Here is a 20,150-nt window from a genome sequence, read left to right on the forward strand (position 1 = left end):
AAATGACATTTTACATGGCATTTAAAACCTGCATCCTTTCAGTTCAGAGCTTGATTCTCAGCTGGCATACTTTTATAGTGTTTTTATAACACACTTTATACCTCCTGCCCAAGAAGTAATTTGCATTTTCTTTTACAGAATGAATCTAGAAAGAAACATAGACCCAGAAAAACTCAGAAATACTGAGTTTCCTTAGTAAAATACACATAGATGTACTGCTGGAAATAAACCAGTCACAAATAGATGCATCATGAAAGCAGCATGCATCACGACAAGTTGCATGAAATTCCTCTTCCCATTCCCTAAGAATCCAAGTTTTCATGGCACACACATATTTTTGAAGCCTGTTGGGTTGGGAGACACTAGCTTCCCTGGCCTCACTCCACCATTTTATTTCAGATAGTTGGAGGTCTGCGGATGGTATCATCACAGAAATCTTTCAGGATAATTTCTACTTGTCTGCAGGGCAATTCAATAGTTCCCCTGTTTTCAGAGCTGCTCATGCACATGCAACTCTAGCCATAAAAGAGATTCTGCACATTGGGAATAGAAGCCATGCACAGCCCTACCCTAACAATTTAAGGTGTAGAATAGATTAGGACAGAATGTAAACACTTAAAACATTTTATATCTGATCCTAAAATAAGCACCCTAGCTATTTCTTAAGTTCTCCTCCTTTTGCATAGGAATAAAGGAATTTCTGACATCTTTTACTATTACCTGACACGTATCACTTACCCAACAGTTGGATCAAGTGCTATTCCTCTAGGATTTCCAAGATTTTCAGCAATAAGAGTCACACGGTTTGTTCCATCCAAGTTAACCATATCTATTCTGTTCACACTGGTCTCGACCACGTATAGCTTATTGTTAACCCAATCCACTGCTAGATTTTCAGGTGTGTCCACTGAAACATTTAAAACTTCTTGGAAATCAGAGCCATCAATATTAATAGAAAAAACCTGAAAATAATACAAATATTGTCAGTGCCCACATGACATTTTGCTAATCACAAGACACATGGCACTTGTCCTTTATTGTGACATTGAGCACAGAGCCGCAGTTGGCCACTAGTTACAACGAAGTTACCCACTAAGCTATTCCTTAGCTCAGGGTTTTTTGCAAAAATTTGGAAAACAATGAAAAAACTACAGGAAACTTTTCTTCAACTAGCATTTCTGCAAAACGGACAAGGTAAAAGATTAAAATAGCCTTGTGCTTTAGCAAACATGACAAATTGCTGGATAATAATAATTAAAAAAAAAAAAAAAAAAAAACAGATGAGTGAAGTACATCTTGGTTTCATGGAATCGAGCAAAACCCAGTATTTTCATTAATTGAAAACAAATTAACATGCTTTAGCAAAGCTCTCATCAGTGACCTGAAACAAGAGGGGGAGCTCTTACCGCATCAACCACTAAGGGGAAATTGTAAAGTGAAGGAAGAAAGGGAAAGCAATCTGTCCCAATAGAAAGGAGAAGGCTCCTTCATTTAAGGAGGTCTCCTTTATTTAAGGCTAATTTTAACAGCATCACGCTCAACAAGAAATAGTGTTGTTATCTTACAGGCAAGCCCAGAGCTACATGAAGCAAACAGTATAAACACGATAATTTTATATATACAGTAATCATGTCATTATAACACTGGGTAATATGAAAAGCTAGGAATCATTACTCCTTTTCTGGAACACCAGCATGAGGTTTGGAATGTATTTAAATGAAAATACAGTTTGCCACAAGTAAATATATGCAAGAAAAATCAGAGTGGAAACAGTTGTATCACTTTAAATATCCTCTTCAGGTCCAGGTAACAACAATCAAGCAAACCATTTAACTGTCTATTCTGTTCTTTGGAAACCTTGTTGACGGAAGAGCTTATGGGCATTAGGTTATCAGGCAGTACACTAAATGAGATAAAGATGACACAGAACACGACTCACAATTTTCTGGTTTAGTTTACATCTTAATCTTACAAAAAAAACGAAACAAAGGACAACCAAAACCAAATCACCTAATGATGGCTTTATTTTAAGACATCAGGTGGAAATATGCATCATATAAGAAAATTCTTAATGTCATTGATTTCAACTGGGTATTCTAGCTAGGACTTAATTAGATTAATTAGTCCTAACTAATTAATTAGGATTTAACTATATTGAGGTAGATAAAAAGCAGTCCTGGCCATCTGGGGTGCGCAGTGAAAAAATCCCATATCTTTTGTTTATACCTTTTACAGAGATAGCATAAACCTCATGTCTCATGAAACTTCAAATCTGACCCTGACTTAATTCTGCCATTGGCAATGCAATTACAGTAATGGGAATCCACTGCAGTGAAAGTAAAAATGCCAGAACTGTGAACAAGTCAAAAATTGTGCATACAAATCCTGTCCTCCTTGACAGCCATGCAGTGGGCTTTCCAATAGAACCAATGTGCCACTGTAGTAGAAGCTATAGCTTACAGCTTAAGTGTAGCTTTGGAATAACGACAGTGACATCAAATCAATCCATACATGCTGTCAGCAGGAGACAGGCCACAGACTCTCCTTCACTCTGCACAACAATCAACATGGGGATGAAGATTGTGGAGTTTCAGCATTTGACCTAGGACTTTTTTGTTTCAGTAAGTTATAGACAGAGAAAAAGAGCAAGGGTGAAGTCCAACTTTCGCAAGGTCTCCAGACTGTTTTTTAAAATTACTCTGGTTTACTGTATCTTGAAGCTGAAATATTTCCTCTTCAAAAGAAGTAACAAAATATTGGCTCATTACACAAAATACTGTCAATATTTGTTATCCAAGCTCAATTACAGCGCCATCTGAAGTAGATGAAGAAATCTGATTTTTATCATCTTGGAAGGCACACAGCTTTTACATTTTAAATGATCATGTTTCAAAAAATCACTATGAAAAATTTGTTCAGTTTTGAAAGAATGTCTACTATTTCTCTTAATTAGCTTTTTGGACTCCATCTCGAGTAAAATTAAAGCTGCTCAAGACATTCACATATAATAGGATTCTTTGTTTAATGTCACATGTAATAGTATAGCTTGAAAAACGCAGTTATTAACATAAAACATTTCAAGGAGCTTTTTTGTTAGAAAACAAAAATACAGCCAGCTTCTGCTCTCAAAAATGAAGGCCTATCAACACATTCTGCTTCTTGCAGTTCTCTACTTCCACATACACAAAAATATGTTCTTGAAATTTCAACCCACCTTATCTTGCACTGTATCAGTCCAAAAGATTCTGTGCAGGTAAAAGTGAAAGTCCACTCCAACTGCAATCCCACGATTCTGCGACTGCACCAAAGTACGGAAACTTCTTCCATGAAGATCTCCAATCAGTAAATCACGGCCATTGGAAAAAATAATTGATGCAACACCAGCTGAAAGCAGGGATGACAAATATATGACTACTCTGCAGGCAAGCTATTTTGCAAAGAGGCATTGAAATACATACATACTGATTCATACACACCGGTCACAAAGGTTTAAATAGACGCTCAAACTACAATGTGTATAAACGTTTCTATGTGAGTACTAGCTCACTTTGATTTGCCTTTGGTTTCTAGACTTGGAGCAAACCAGGCAGGAATACATATTTAAAGCCCCACCAGGTAAAACTTTTAGAAAACCCCTGGGCAGCTGAACTCCAGAGGACTATTTCTGCTGTTCTATTTCCTTGCTTTAGTTCCTTTTTTCTTAAGATTTTTCTGCCCCATGAGATTCAGATATTCCTTGATTCTAGCAGGCAGGCCATGTTTCTTTTTACATACTGCTCTGTCCTATCCCCTTCTTTGTCCTGTCATCTCACCAGACAAATCTTTGCTGTATGTTACAACAGAAGAGATTCCAGCAAGTCTTTGAAGGAAAGTTCACTTTCAAGGTAGATGCCTGTTGAAAGGCTTGGTGTAGGTCTGGCAAGAACATATTTAAGTTCAAATCCTATTCACCCTATACAAAAAACCCTCCCCAATTAAAGCAAAAACAAATCCAGGGAAACTTAGAGCAAGTGTGAAATTCCCCCATTAATAAGGTAGAAAATCAACACTTTGCAAACAATTCATTGGCCCAAAAGTCACACTAATTTGAATCAAAAGCTTCTTGTGAAAGATACAGAATTTTTATAGAAACAGAACCATCTTTCCCAGTGCTGGCATATACACATCTTAATACAGTCAAGCATATTTCATTAGCTTAAAAAATTCCCTATTTTTTGAGGATATACTTAGAAAATTGCAAGATGATGACTGCTCTGCAGACACGGCTGAAGAAAGGAATGGGGAGGGAACTGGACTGTTCATGCTTTTCTAAGAAGCAAGACTGCTAGTCAGCAATGCCAAGCAGGGACTCCCATTCCCATGGAGCTCCTACATCTCCACAAAGACGGGCTTCCCAGGGTCTGCTTTCAGAGCAGAGCAGGAGGTGAACAACCAGAGGTGGCTGCCTACTGTTGACAGGGAACCACACTCTGTGTGAGGCAAGCAGTTTTGCAGAGGCCAGACTCTGGGACACTAGAAGCCAGAGGCGAGCCCAGTTTCTCTCACAGGCAAGTGTCTGAGCTCACCATTCAGCAAAACTATCTTCTTGTACGGCACAGTCCTTCTAGAAAAAGTTAGGTTTCTTGATTTCTTGATCCCACAGAGTTCCACAAAGAGCAGGTCAGGAAACTGCCTACCACAGGAGCAAGATTTTTTTTATTAAGGAGGACTCTGGCAATGACCTCCCAACTCTGTGAAAGCCAGGAATGCTGAGAAAGCGCTGGAGCCCATAAGATGCTGTTTTGAGGAGAAGGAACCCTGACGAGGCAGTCAGATCCACCAGCCTACAGGTGCCAGCAGATGCAGTGTCTCTTGATATTTGCTGATGTTCTGAATGCTGTCCTGACCCTAAGTCCTTAAGGCCAGAGTTAAGTTAAAACCAAACACAATTGTATGGCATTGCCATGCAAACTTCCCCATTTCATCTAGCTCTATCTATTAGTCCAACAACAGCAAGAGGCTTGCAGGGCTGCACACTGACCTGAAGTGTTGGCCCGGCAATGCCGATGATGCTCTAGGAAATAACCTTCCACGCAGTGGCACTGGTGATGTCCCACACGATCTTCACACAACTGGTCACAGACACCCCACATTTTGCAGTCATCAAAATCTGTGATGTAAGGCATATTTATAAACAATGCTTTGTATAAAAGGGTTGTCATTATATTTGGGTAGCTGTAAGTTTGTCCTCTCTGCTTGCTTTGTATCTGTTTGCAAAACTGTGGCATGGGAAAAGAGGGTTTGTATGTTATTCCACAAATGTTTCAATTTTCTATTTCTGGATAACAAAACAACTGATGTTTGCTGCTCAGGGGCCTACCATGCCCCCCCTCCCAAAAAAACCCACACCTGTCAGGAGAAGAGGAAAAAATCATTGGAAGTGATGTCATTGTCTACGTTCCACAATACAGAGTATGTCTATGGAATATTCTTCCTGCAACAGACCTGTACACTTTGCACACACAGACACACACACACACTTGGCTGGATTTAAGCCCACTCTGAAGGGGATCCCTACCTTTATGTTAGGGCAGTGCTCAAGCCAGTAAGTCCTGCTAAAAGGCAGTGTTTATTAGCTCACACATGGAACCACCCTAACAGGTGTCTGAATTCCAATTAAAAGCTGGCTGTGCACCAGAACTAGTCAGCAAAAAGTACAAAGCAGTTCACTTTGGCATGCAAATTACCAAACTGGTAGAGAGTCTGAAGCTAGGACAACCCAGCAAGTTCTAACAGATGTGCTCTACAAGCAACTTCCATGGCTGCTGCAGAATCTTTTACTTCTAAAATTGTGAAATATTTAACTAGTCATCTTTTGAAAACAAGGATTTTTAAAATTCTGATTTTCTAAAAAGAAAAAAAAATCAGATCTGAACACTGTCTGATGTTTCATCCTATCTATGGTTATTTAAAGCCCAGATTTCTGACATTACGTAGCACATTGTTTTGACATTAAAAGTCTGACCTCCTCTACTTGAAAATCTGAGTAGAATCAGGACATGACATTGGTGGAAATCGGTAATTCTACTGTTAAGCCAAAAAAGAAGAAAATGAGATCTCAAATATTCTTCCTACTGGAAATTCTAGTTTAAAACATTTATTAACAAACAAGTGAAAATTAAGTATTTCCTAGATAGTACATTTTGGTACTGAAAAAATGTTGTTGTCAATACTTTCCAGCTTCCATATGTGCTAAAAACCTTCAGTATATAGTGAGCCAGAAGCAAACAAAGAGAAGACAAATTGGAAATATGGCTTCAGAAAGTGCTACACTTCACTAACAATATACTTTCATTCTTCTGGCTTTAAACCAATAACATTTATTTAAACTAAGATCTGGAATTATACACTACCGACTGTGAGCTGTTCCCCCATGCCAAGTCTTGCTCCCACTACAAAGAGATCTCTGCAAACCAAAATAGTTGACTCAAATTTACAAGCCAGAATCAGACAGCTAGGTTTACAGGGCAGTCAAAGTACAACAGGACTGACTGAGACTGCACCAGGTTTGCAACTGTGTCTTTCATGCATTTCCCATGTAAGAGTGAAAGAATGGAGTAAACTTTGTGCCTGGAGTCAGTGCATTGATTCCTCCTCTCTGTTAAGAGCAACTATGTTGTCATTGCAGCTCCTACAGCCCTAAGCCACCCAGTATTCTTGAAAACACAGAAATCTCGTTAGAGACCAAGCACCTGGGATACTCTTAATAGCATAAACACCATAGCTTGGGTTGAAAACCCATAACAGGTATTTACCCTGTTTCTTTTATTAGGCAGTGCTAAACTTCATGATTCTGAAGTTACTCTTATTTCCAGTTACCGAGATAAATCATTTGTACAACCAAGGGTTTGCGCTACCAAGTTACAGCAGCTCCAGAACAGAAATGTAACACCAAAATACCTCACTTATCTTTACATTCTTGGGAATATTCTTCATTTTCATGTAAATAATGTACATACCGAGATTTCATAGGAGACACAGCCATTCCATAGTGCAAATACAAAGCACCCTTTTAATTTTAAAGTACAATGTTCTACATTCTTTATATACAGCCACTTTCCAAAAAGTACCAATACCATTAACTGTTTTTCCAGGCATACAGCAACACACACCACTGGAGCAGAAACAAACTCTCCCAATCTAACCACTAAAAGACCCGTAAAAAAACTTCATAATAGAACAGCCATCCAAGTGATCTGCAATCACTGTATTTCACCTACCAACACAAGTACGACTGTCATTGCTACTTATTGTATATCCTGCAGGGCAGTAACACATCCCTCCTGAAGGAGAAGAATGACAGCGATACTGGCAACTCAGAGCAGCGCAGTGGGATATGTCTAAAAAGGAAATAAAATAGTTCAGAAATACAATTACACATATTACCAGTAGAATAGCTTTTTGTCTTACTAACAGTTACTATATAAAGCTACAGGCTTTTCTGTGATGAGTCTACAATTTCAGGAACAGCTTCTTAAAACAAAACTGCACAAGAAATTATGTCTAAAGTTCCATGAAATCACATATGCTTACGTACATGGAGGCACGGAAATCGAAGACAGAAGATAAGCTACTATTTATAATAGATCTCCAGAACAGAGTTAAAGGATAAGCATCAGTCTTATACAAACTACCACTGGTAAGTGCCCTGCAAAAAGGTGCACAGAGGAAGCCATTTGCAATGCACCATACCTTTCTCTGGTATTTGTTGTTCACAAAACCTACTTGTGAATAACACATCCTCAAGCTCCATTGACTGGCACATAACCTCATCATTTACTCTTTTATGATTAAAAAACCCTACTACATTATATTAAGAAGAATATGTATATTACTCCAATATATTAGAATACATTGGTTGAGTTGTGTCCAAGGAGAAACAGTTCTTTATCCTTTCTTCTCTCTCTCATTCTTCTTTTTTCCTTTATCACTTCTCCCTTTCCTTGTACTATTACCTAATAAACAATTCCGTGATGAGTGATCAAATTATGATTGTAAAGCACTTGCTGACTTCCACCTCCTTCCTTTTCATCTTTCTTTTCCTCAGTTTCTTCTATTAAATACCTTGCTTTGCAGCCCACATCTGATGCTACTACTAAACCATTCAGCAAAGCAAGAGACACTTCTGTAAAATAAGGTTTAATTTCATACTATTTTTATTGCCCTCCTATTCCAAAAAGCATGACTTTATTAATAGGAATTCTCCTCTTCCTAGAAATTAAAAATGTAAAATCCCTGTTCCTCATTCTCAGAGGAAATCAACGCTCATAAGAGTGAAACTAACAGGAATTATACATGTTCATTCCCTCCAATAAAGAAAACCCAGTACACCACTAACTGGAGAATCAGAGATCCCAAGTGAAAAGATATTTTTGAAAACTTTAAGCGACTTAGCCAAGGCTCAATATGCACTAATTCAGTCCTGTGTTCTGATCAGTACACAACATTCCTTCTTACTTATAAAAATGGAAAAACTTGGATATTTAAACAAAAAAGGCAAATAGCGCACCTTTCCCTGCCTTCATGAACACATTTTAGGATATGAAGAGTGAGTTAAAATCCTTATTAGTGAAACTTCATGTACAGATTTACAAAAGGAAAGGTCTGTTTGCAGCATATATGCCTCTTTCAGACCATCCAGCCAAAACAGCACCAACAGAACAGCAAGCTTCCAAACTTTCAGCATTGCTTAGGAGACAAGAGGTGAATGTAAAAAGATACCAGTGCTGATGTTTCTGCTATTCCGTGTATACTTTTGATTCTAATACATACTGCAGTGTCTGCCCGCAGTGATGTTAGTTTCATCTTCTCCTGCAGGGCAGTCTGCGGCCCCATCACACACTTTCCCAATCGGAATGCAATGCCCTGACCCAGGGCAGGCCCACTCTCCCGGGTAGCATTCATCACGACCACCTTCTATGGAACAGAAAAACAAGAATCATTGAGGAGTATGTTTCAAATAATACTTAGAAGTTCTTCCCTAACAGCTTCCCAAAGCATGTCTATCCATTATTTAATTTCTGGTTCTTGCATAGAGCTGGGAAAGTCTATAAAAGAAACATCAGCTATACTTCCTTGTCATGCTTTCTTTTACCTTCAAAGTACAATGCAAACAATTCTTGTGCAGACACATGAATCCTTTTAGTTTTCTGTGTTGTTAGAAAGAGTAAAACCATTTAGCTTTAGACTAACTGGTGCACCAAAAATGGAACTATGGTTTTGTGGTTTCAAAACATGCTCATCACAGAAAAGGCCAATGAAAGAGAAAAAAGCCCACACTTTAATTCATTAAAATGTCTGCTTCTCACATGACAACTCTTGGTAGGAACTGAGTTATTTTCATTTTCAACCAACTGATTTTGACTATTAGGAGCTTCATGTCTCTTAACAGATGACCTGAAAAATCTCCACAGGGAAAAAAAAAAAAAGATGTAAGAAAAGGTGTAAAAGAAAAAAAGATGTTTCTACATGCTAAACTTAGTTTGCATCATACTCTGTACCACAGCAATAACTCTTACACACAGAGCAATAAAAAAATATTGCATAAGTTAAAAGAAAAGAAACAGGTGAAGATGGAATTCTAAGGTTTTTCACAGAATTAAAATGGATTCAGAACATCTTGAATGGTCAAAATTTCATAGAAGTAGCTTAGTGAGGTCTTCCTCTGAAAATGTCATGATTTGAAGTTAGTATCAGTACATACCACATCCTCTTTCATCTGCATTATCTTCACAGTCATCATCTCCATCACATATCCAGCTCTGGTGAATGCAACGGCCACTTGGGCAAGTGAAGAAGTTGCCTCTGCAAGTTGCATAAGCTAAGGAAAGAAACATGAGAAAAATCAAACTACTCTAAGTTACTAAAAGGTCAGAAATAGTAATATTGTCTTGTAGATTAATAGTCATTTATAATCTCTCCTGAAAAAATGACCCAGTTCCATATCTTGTATATATTGCAAACACTGCTGGTTTGCTTTGGTCTCAGGTATGAACTTTATTTTAGAATACTCTGGTTCTTCACAGAAATTAAAGGGAAGGCTAAATTTCTCAATTAATTGTGCAACTAGATGCAAAGTACCTTAATAACAAGGTTCCTGAAGGTGGACGTGACAAAGGGATGATACTCAAGACGTCAGGAGGTAAAATATTTGTATGCCTTGTACGCAGAGAAAGATAGCAAAAAACCCAATGAACATTCATGTCAAAGCCCTCCATGGTTTGGAAGCATTCCCTGCTAGAGTTCAGAAACATGCGTGGGTCCTCCAAAGGACAGGCATGGCCAAAGATATAAAAGATAAATATTCGGGGGTGGGGCAGTGGGGGTGTGCGGAATCATACTGGTGTGAGGTCCTTGGTAGGACAGAACAACTAAATGGCAACATGTGGCCTTCCTGCAATGCAGAATACAAAACTAACCTAGATCCTAAAATCAGCAGGGGACCTTTTTAAATATTTATCTCTCAAAAGTGATTAACTCTACAGCCATGATTCGGGCTGGAGATGCAATACTTCGGGATACCCTGACTGTGAAGAAAAGAATGAGCAAGAAATTCCCAGAAACAAAGCAGTCAATTAAAGACTTTATGTGAACATCTAAAGGACAATGATCTGTACAGTCATCTGCCTGTAAAGTTGTACATTATAGTCACTGGGAATAATTCTAGATCCATTCCATCTATCAGAAAACAAAAAATGCAAGAAAGAGCCAAACATATTTGGACAAAAAATAATAGCATGCTGTATCTAACTGAGATTTCAGAGTGCAAGAGTCACCTTTGGGTCACGCTGAAAGGCAGAACATGACAACATGAAGAAGTGAAACTATACGTGTTAAGAAGCAAACTGTCACTGAATCCAGCAAATTCAAATAGTAATCACACACCCAGGCAAAGACAACCTGAAAAAAGTCTATCAATGCAGCACTGCAATTTTCGTCTTTCCATACAAGAAAGTCCTTGTAGAACGGTGGCTAGCTTTGGATGACTGTATAGCCAAGCAATCAACTTCCTGCTATCTGCTTGAACCAGTTCTTACAGGTAAAGAATGTGAAAAAAAAAAAAAAAAAGAAATCATACTGCAAGAATTTTCATCACTCCTATCTCCACAGTCATCATCGTGGTCACAGATAAAGGCTCGTGGGATGCATTCTCCATTAGCACACTGAAACTGCGTACTGGTACATCCATGTGCTGAAAGAGATTTTAGCACAGAAAGACATACAGAAAATCTGTCAGAAAACTACAGTCTTTAACTTTAAAAGATGGTCTATAAAGCATATTTGTTTGGGATCACTCTGTACATGTACTTACTGCAATTAGCTTCATCAGAAGAATCTCTGCAATCAACTTTGCCATCACATCGCTGGCTTGCATTAAAGCATGCTCCATTTGCACATGATAACTGTTCACATCTTGGGTAGTCTACAATAAGAAATCCTTCAGTATTAGTATGAAAGTTAGACTACAGAGTACAATGAGTCATATATATCCAGTGTCAACAGTGTATCTTGATTTACAGGAAAGCAAAAAAGGAATACAAAAATTCCCATACTACTACTACTGACAAACAATCCATTTACCCAGTATACAGCCCCTTTCAACAGATATTTAAGAATATCCTCTAGATGTTTAAGAATATCCTCTAGATAGACGCTACAAAACCTTGCAAGAAATAAGGGCAAAATTAGCTGCCTTCTCACAACCCAAGAAGATGTGCAACCCAGTTTACAATACAATAGAAAACAATGCAACACAAAAGGAGAACAAGAAAAGAACATTCATTTTATTCACTTGTACCTCAGTTTTACACTTTATTGATCTAACGAAAGCGCTTAGGTAGAAAGGGAGTTCCTGAACTTTACAGTTCCTAGGTCCTTTTAGAATGTCGTGAGTTCTCAGAGACTCAGAGACTTCAGGTTTTTATGGTTTTGTTCTAACCAAGCCAGGGATGTTAAACTTCCAAGTCCATGATCAACTTTAGGACCTCTGTTTTTTATTACTTGTTTTCCCCTTCCCAAAACAAAAAAAGGATTGTGCAGAATGAATGTTTTTTCAGTTTCTGGCTGTTCTACTTATGTAGATGACCTACAGGCCAACACAAGGGATTATTTCAAACAACTTAAAACCAATTGTGAAAATACTTATGCACACAAGCAGCCAGTGAGTTCCGTGGAACTATCCAACAAATTAAGCAGGTGCATGTGCTAGAGTTGAGTATGAGACATGAGCTTAGTTTAGCATTGCCATGTAGACAACAGTTATTTATTTCAGGCAAATGGCAAGAATGAAAGCAAATAATTGCTTTTAGAAGTTTAACATTTGCCTTTTTACATAAATACAGGTAGATAAATGAACTCAAGAAACAGAACAACCAAATCTCATTTTACACCTTTTTGATTTTCAGTTTGAATTCTTATTCCAATTTACTTTCATACAAGTTAACAAAGCAGATAGAACAGGCTCTCACTGAGGCACATTTTCATTCATACTCTTGGAATTCAAAACACGGATTATAAAATTACTCAAGCAGAACTCAGAAAAACTGTAATTTTTCCAGGCAGTGGCAAACTGTTTCGATTGGTTCTGCTGTTCTATATATCATCACATTCCCATTAAACATCAATCACCTATGGAACAGGCTTACATGATATTAATTGTTAAGTTTTTAATATAAGAGCATAAACAGCTGTGTTGACATTCACTACAAGTCTAGTCAGACTATCTCCCTGATCAATTCATTTACATTTCATTCATTTTAACTGAAATTAATATAAGTCCGCAACTGGCAGGTAGGAACAGTATGTGCCTAATCAGAGAACGGTAGCTGCAGATTACCAGGGTTCCAGCTACAGCGTTCCTACCTGTGGCCTTCTGGTGCTAGTTCACAGACCATCCATTCCAAAAGCCTGCCCTGACAACGCTTGCCCTAAACATGATTAGCATCCTTTAGCCCCACTTCTCAATCAGACAAACTCCCTTCTAACACAGACATCTCATCCATTTCTTGCTTGGGTTAGGCTTATGAGCAATTTGTAAAGCTTTGGAAACAAGACAGATTCTGAAGTGTTAACTCTGCCTACAGAAAGAAAGAAAGGTCTGACCTAAGGCCACATTTTATGCTTACTGTGGAATCAATGCTTCTTCCCCATCTGGAAGAAGAGAAGCCACCGCAGGGTAGAATCATCAGAAGTTCTATGGCATAGCAGGAAATATTACTTACAGTACTCTTCTACCGCCATAGTATGGGACACATATAAGAAAAAGAACAATAAAGGATATTTGGTTTGTAACTGCACTGAAGTAGGAAAGCTTTTAATGGGATTTATAATGGACAGTTTTGCAATTTTCCTCATCTTTCTGAAGCAAGTCCAGAGAAGGGCCACAAAGATGATCAGGGGGCTGGAGCACCTCCCCTACAAGGACAGGCTGAGGGAGTTGGGGTTGTTCAGCCTGGAGAAGAGAAGGCTCTGGGGAGACCTTATAGCGGCCTTCCAGCACTTAAAGGGGGCCTACAGGAAAGGTGGGGAGGGACCCTTGATCAGGGAGTTTGGCAATAGGACAAGTGGTAACAGTTTCAAACAGAAAGAGGGGAGACTTAGATTAGATACTAGGAAGAAATTTTTTACTGTGAGGGTGGTGATACACTGGAACAGGTTTCTCAGAGAAACTGTGGCTGCCCCCTCCCTGGCGGTGTTCAAGGCCAGGTTGGATGGGGCTTTGAGCAACCTGGTCTGGTGGAAGATGTCCATGGCAGGGAGGTTGGAACTAGGTGATCTTTAAGGTCTCTTCCAACCCAAACCGTTCTACAATTCCATGACATCCCACAGAAACAACCTCCAGTGATGTTCCATACTGTTTTTGATGGACTGAATGTCAAACAAACAGGAAGTTGAACCCATTGCCTTGCACTGCCTGCCACCTACATTGGTGGTTTACTAGAATGTGAACAAATACTTCTTTTTCCTTATTTGCTTTTAAAATCTGCTTGGTGTACAGATTTTTTGTTTTAATTGTAGTTACAGAAGCAAGAACATTCTTTGAAAAGCCCAATGGAGATAAATTTAACTTTTAAACTCTGTATAGGTAATCCCATTCCTAATCCCCTGTTTAAAGACCAAGCTGAGTAAATTATAGTTCTGACCACAGCTTTCTCTCTGATCTGAAAGATATTTTTCACTGCATTGTGCATTGTACTTTGTACTCTTTGTACCTTATAGCATATTATTTTAATTAAATGGTTTTAATTATTTAGGGCATTAAGAACTAATCCTCATGTATAACAGCAAAGCTCCAAGTCACACCGAAGGCTGTAGCCAACACACTGCAGCGTTCAGGAGCACCTGTGTCATCAGGACAGTTCCACAGTAGCTGGCATAGCCATCCACGCTTTCACAGGAGAAGTAGCAAAGATACAAGAATCAAGCAAGAAATGCTGGCTTCTGTGAGGGCCAACCCCTGTGCTATACTTTCCAACAGCTTCTAGCTAAGGCCCCTGTGGAAATCACACACAAGACACACCTATGGCATTGTGTTTGTGGTGCACTCTATCAACAAGAGAATGAAGGAAGCCAAAATTGAACTTTATAACAATACTAGGATATCTGAAAATGAAGGAGTGCTTGTCTCTGCAGTTAAAGTCCCTTTCCTTCTCTCAAAAATTTAGAAAACATTAGCAATGCATGAGCTGAGTTCTATTCCCTATCACCAAATGGAAAGTTCTGAATAGGAAAAGAAGAATTTGGACCTGCAGTGGGAAGGGTAGGAATGGGATGAACCCCCTAAACTGGAAGACCTATACAGGTCTGGCTTAATGAAAAGCTCTCCAGCAAAGAAAGTCTGGAAAGTGAGTATCACGACATTTTGAATTTAAGTGGGAAGGTCTTAGATTAGTCATTGCATTTAGGGCTTGCACAATAAACATTTCCTAGCTTTTACTTGACTTTTTTTTTTTTTAACTAAGATTCCTATGTACACACCTGATCCCAGAGCAATGCATTTGGGTATAAAACTCCATAGCTACATAAGAACTGATACTGATCAGAGAAGCTAATCATACTGTCTCTGTTCCAGGGGGCACATGGAAGAAGTGTCAGCACTCTCTGAGTGACCTGGAACTATGTGAAAACCAAAGGAAGGGTTCTCGTCCAGGGACTCAGACATGTTTGTTTTTTCCAGGTCAGTGACAGATGGATTAGGAAGAGCTAAAAAGGAAGGATAAGGTTCTCAGTTAAAAGGACGACTAGGTAGGTAATTTGCATCTAGGGAGGTCTGAGAATACAACCGTACAAGAGGAGAGAGTGAAAGGAAAGTAAGACTGAACACGGAATTAAGAGAGAAAAGTGAAGGGACAGAAAAATATAAACACTGTTTTCTTTCACCTTGATTTTAATTGTGAAGAGCCTCCAACATGAATATTGTTTCCTTTATCTTTTTTTCCCATGAACCTTTGGCTAATTATAGAAAACTGAAAAGAAGAGATCTTTTCCCAGTAATCACAGTTCCTAGAAAATAATACAAGCTTTGTGAAAACAGGGGGAAATCCAGCTACGTTCATTCCAGTGCTCAGGAAGAAAGGGAGCTCTTCTTTCTCTCTCCCCTTCCTCTCAGGCATCTCTGTTCCTTAGCCAAAATACTTCTCCACAATCTGTCTCCCCATGGTATGCCGGCACTTCAGTTGCAAAATGTAACCGACTGGCAAATGCCAGCACAAATGACAGATGAGGCGCCTTGCTCCTTGCAACCCACAAACTGTTTTGGGGCAACAACTGCAAACACATTTAAATGGCATGTTTCAATGTACACATGTGGAAGATGCTTGAAAGCTATGTCACAGGAATTGCTAAACCTACATTATTTTGCTCTCTACTTAACATCTTGTTCTGCAAGCTGGAAATAAACCCATACAAAAACAGGAACAGGAAACAGTTGCAACCGGTATTTGATTCAGCAGACATTGATTTCTGTCACATAGTCAGGAAGTGTAACCTTCTGTAACCTAATCCACGTTACAGGAAGGAAAAAGAAAAAAAAAAAAAAGGGCAATTTCCTAATTCCAAGTGTCATTCTTTTATTGCAGCAACATTTCAAAACATTTTACAAAATAAAATTAACTAAAACCCTTTAACTCACTGCAATGAGTCACCACCTCACACTGGGCAAATCTTTGCCCAGACAGCTCATACCCTATCAAAGACACTTAAGAGGAAGAGGACTTACCCCAAGCCCAAGAGTCCCAGGAGCTACTTGATATCAGGTAGTGTTCATAGCAAAGATGCTTTCAGAGTTGGCAGACTGACCAGAGAGTCATTCCTGGCCTTAATTCCTGATTTTGATAGTACTAGTCTTTGGCTGCCTTCCTCACCTTCTTCCCTGTCCCAAACCCTCCCTGGTGGAGTTATTTCCTTCGGCCTGAACTTGTGTCTTGTCCTGTAGCTGCTGCATGTAATTTGTACAACATGAAGAACATTAGCCTCTGACCGTGGCCCTCTTCTTCCTTCTTGGACTACTTCCCTTATGATCTCTTCAGTTCTTTATCTTTGTTCACTTTCATCCTGATCTCTGCAAATTCATCCCAGACCTGGCTGCCCACTTCCTGACCACAACAGCTATTTAGAGTAGCAAACAAGAGGCAGGAATTAACAGGTTAGGCAGCTGACCCATGGCAGCAACTCAGCATCAAAATTAGAATAAAAAAATCCAGAGTTTCTGGGCCTGCACTCAGCCCATCAGCCTCAAACAGCACGTCCTTAAAATACTTCCCCTTTCTCCTTCATGGCCCCTATGTGGAGCTCAGCTGCCAGAGCTGTATCCAGGAAAGTTATTCTGTCAGTCACTGCAAAGCAAAATGGACATGGCTGGGATTTTCATTTTTCAGCTACGAAGCTGAGGCAGGAGAGAGAATTCTACCTTTAACTGAAAGAAGTAAAGTATGTAACACAGAAAAATGACACCAGTGTTGGCTGCTTACTCCCAAAAAGTATTTGCTACCTCAAAATAGTCTGCCATTTCATTCCACACTTCTAAAGTTTTAAAATGAAAGTATTTGCTAGCTGCTGACTATTAAAAAAGCCTGAAAAAAAAACTGATACATATATTTAAAGAAAATAAAATTTTCTTTAATTTTATGAAATTAAACAGCTTTAACGTACTAATTACATGACCTGTAGCTGAAACATTGTTCTGATGTTTATCTTAGCCTCTGCATGGGTAGTTTTCCTCTGCTGTTAATCCCATTAGCAGTAAAATGCACTAAGACTTTCAATTCCTTTGTTCTATTTTTTTACGTTTAATTGCTGAGTTACTTCATATTGGTGACATTTTGTATTTGACTAGTTTCTTAAATAATGTAACTTATTCAGCAGCAAAACTTTATCTTCTTTACAATCTAAATGTGCTTCCAGACAGACCAGTGAGAGCAAGGCATAAGTAAACAGACATGATAAGTTTGCATTTTGTTATGCTCTGTGAAATAACTGAATCAATTCTAAGTAGCTTTTTTCTTTCATTGTTCATGGCTGTTTCATTTTTATTTATAAAACCTCTTCATGTAACTAAAATAAGGGAAAAATAATGACAAAGGAAAAGGCTAAAATTGTGATATTCCTCTTACATTTGTTTATCTCAGATAGTGTGGAAAAGGAAATGGATGAAACAGCAGGGAAAGTTAATATTCAAAGCAAGTATTAGAATCTGCTTCAAAACAGTAAAATTTAACACTTACACTGTATCATTAATAATAAAATCAGCAAATCGTTAATTTTGATTTATGGCTTCTGTTTGAAGTTCAGACCTTGCAAGACAGAGAGGCAATAAAATTGACCAGCCTTTCTGGAAGGGTCTTGTCATTATGTTCTTGATTCTCTTGTCTTCAGCACCATCACATTTCTTTAAACTAGTCCAACACTCCTACTTTCAATGTTCAAAATCACAGTCATTCTTCTGTCTTAGAGGGACTGTCAACACGTATTCTAATAAACCAGAGTAGAGGCTGTTGAATGATACGAGGCAGTCCCTCTCCCTTGGGCTAAATATGCTGCCTTCACAACAGTCATGGGACCTACTGGCTGATGCAGCGATGACTGGGTTTCTCACACAGCAGTAAAGCGCTACAGTTAAGGTACCTAGAGGCCCCTTTCCAAACTGCCTTTTTTAATTTACTTATTTGAGAATGTAATAAAATGTGCACTTCAATTTTCAAACATCATGGCAGCTTCTAGTCTGAAGAAAGAAATGTGAGTATTGTCTGTAGGACTCCCCTCCCAGCCTGCCACAGACTTAGTGCGTTATAGTGATCACACCATTTCATCTGGCTGTTCCAAACTGTATCCAATGACTACTTGCAGATTTCTCAGAGGTGCTGAGCGTGCCTTTTTAATTCACAGCTAATGCATTTTTTAAACAAATACCTTTTCTTCGGGATTTTTTTTTAATGTGTCATAGACTTGCTAAATTAAGTTACCAATCTCTTTTCTTCATCTATATCTTAAGAGAAAAAAGCCAAGCTAGAGAAGATATTCTTATAGCAAAGATATGGGGTACTTTGGATCTTGGCTTTTAGCCATTTGTGTTGGTGGCTTCAGAATTGGCTGTGGGTCTATCACATGGAAAATTTCCAAGTTGGCTGTCTCAGCAACCTTTTATTCCAGAGCACCATATAGTTCTAAATCATCTTTCATTCTACACAGTGTACATTTTAGGCACTTGTGAATCAGGGATAAAATGCACTAGCAGTTGGCTGACCATGTAATATGCCAGTTTTGCTTTACACAGCATGAGCACACACCCTTTTTTCCTCTAAGCGCAGCCATTAACAACATTTTATTTCTTGCTTCTTTATCCATATCTTAGCACCCTAGCCTCTTCCCCCATCTCCCACCCTCGGTCTGGTTCTGAGCAAAGTTTACAGTTACGTCTTTTTCCCAAAGGCACATTACGTTCTAACAGCTGGAATAGCAGTTCATATATTACATGTCACTTGTGACATGTGTAAAGCTTTTCCTTAATACGAACAATGAACACACATGCTGTTACACCCTGTTGTGTAGGTATTAGACAAAAATGTCTCCGAAAAATGTGGCCTCTGTTCTGTGACCAGCTGTCCTCAGTGTTCAACCTAAGCCAGGATTTAGGGAGACTGTCCCAGACAGTCAGGCAGCCTCAACTCTGGGGAAGTTAGGCTTGAAAAAAACCTACTTGTCCATCTGCATTTTGCTGGCACAATATAAACAGCTTATCTGAATACAATATGACCCAATGCTGCTTCATATCCACAGGGAAGTGCAGTCTAGAACACAAATTATTTTGAAGTGGTCAAAGTCCCTCAAAGAGGTGATTTGGAGACAAATTCTGCTTTTCTATACAGGTTATAGTTACCACTGATTTCATAACAAGTATGCAAAAAGAACACGAAAAAATTTGCCAAGGTTAGCTCTGAGTCTCCCAAGGCTTTAAGCCATTTAAACATGGTTGCTTTTTTCCAACACAATATTAATTATCTTTCAGACAATACAAACAAGAACCTCTGATCCTGTGGTAGCAGTTTGCATTTGAGTTCTGCAATAATGGATCTGCATCAGAGCTCTAATACACAAAAGAATCTGAAATGAAACTCTTGTAACAAGAAGCACATTGTGGTCATCCTGTCCATCAACAAGTCCTTCAATCTTACAAATTTATTAAAATGCCACAGAGAGATGAGATGAAACCAGATCTAGTGCTAAGAGTTAAGACTCACGGCAGACTCTTTCATCTGTTCCATCAGTGCAGTCCTTCACTCGATCACACCAGTACGCTCTTGGGATGCACTGTCCATTTGAACATGTGAACTGCTGACTTGAGCATGTCCTTCCCGCTGTAAGAAATAGGCACTCAATAAGGCTTTTCCATCAACCAAGATTTTTTATGCAGAAAAAAATCTTTCCCTCTTCCTCTTTAACTATTCCATCCCTCTCACAAATATTAGCATAAGACTTTTTCCCACTGTACCTTTGTGCACGTGAGGAGATTACAGAACACTTGACAAGTACATGGCAGATAACATAGCTCTAGGAGGCCTTCTGTAGTCTGAAAGGTCACTGCTTTTCTCCACTGAAGGGGTTGACCTCTAGGTTAA

The 20,150-nt window shown here is 38.8% G+C and overlaps 1 protein-coding gene across 2 annotated transcripts in view; it reads right to left on the reverse strand.

The window, feature by feature from the left end:
* Positions 1–20,150, reverse strand: part of LRP2 (LDL receptor related protein 2) — a 127,603-nt gene that overhangs the window by 83,898 nt on the left and 23,555 nt on the right. For both annotated transcript variants that reach the window (XM_086466064.1, XM_086466065.1), the window contains exons 4-12: positions 19,773–19,889; positions 11,351–11,461; positions 11,117–11,230; positions 9,743–9,859; positions 8,812–8,955; positions 7,260–7,379; positions 5,021–5,149; positions 3,215–3,384; positions 739–962 (exon numbers count right to left, since the gene is read on the reverse strand). In XM_086466064.1, the coding sequence (XP_086322190.1) occupies positions 739–962; positions 3,215–3,384; positions 5,021–5,149; positions 7,260–7,379; positions 8,812–8,955; positions 9,743–9,859; positions 11,117–11,230; positions 11,351–11,461; positions 19,773–19,889 (1,246 nt within the window). The remainder of the gene's footprint in view (positions 1–738; positions 963–3,214; positions 3,385–5,020; positions 5,150–7,259; positions 7,380–8,811; positions 8,956–9,742; positions 9,860–11,116; positions 11,231–11,350; positions 11,462–19,772; positions 19,890–20,150) is intronic.

The sequence above is a fragment of the Leptosomus discolor genome, chromosome 5 (genome assembly GCF_034619465.1).
Source record: "Leptosomus discolor isolate bLepDis1 chromosome 5, bLepDis1.hap2, whole genome shotgun sequence".
In the NCBI taxonomy this organism is placed as follows: domain Eukaryota; kingdom Metazoa; phylum Chordata; class Aves; order Leptosomiformes; family Leptosomidae; genus Leptosomus; species Leptosomus discolor.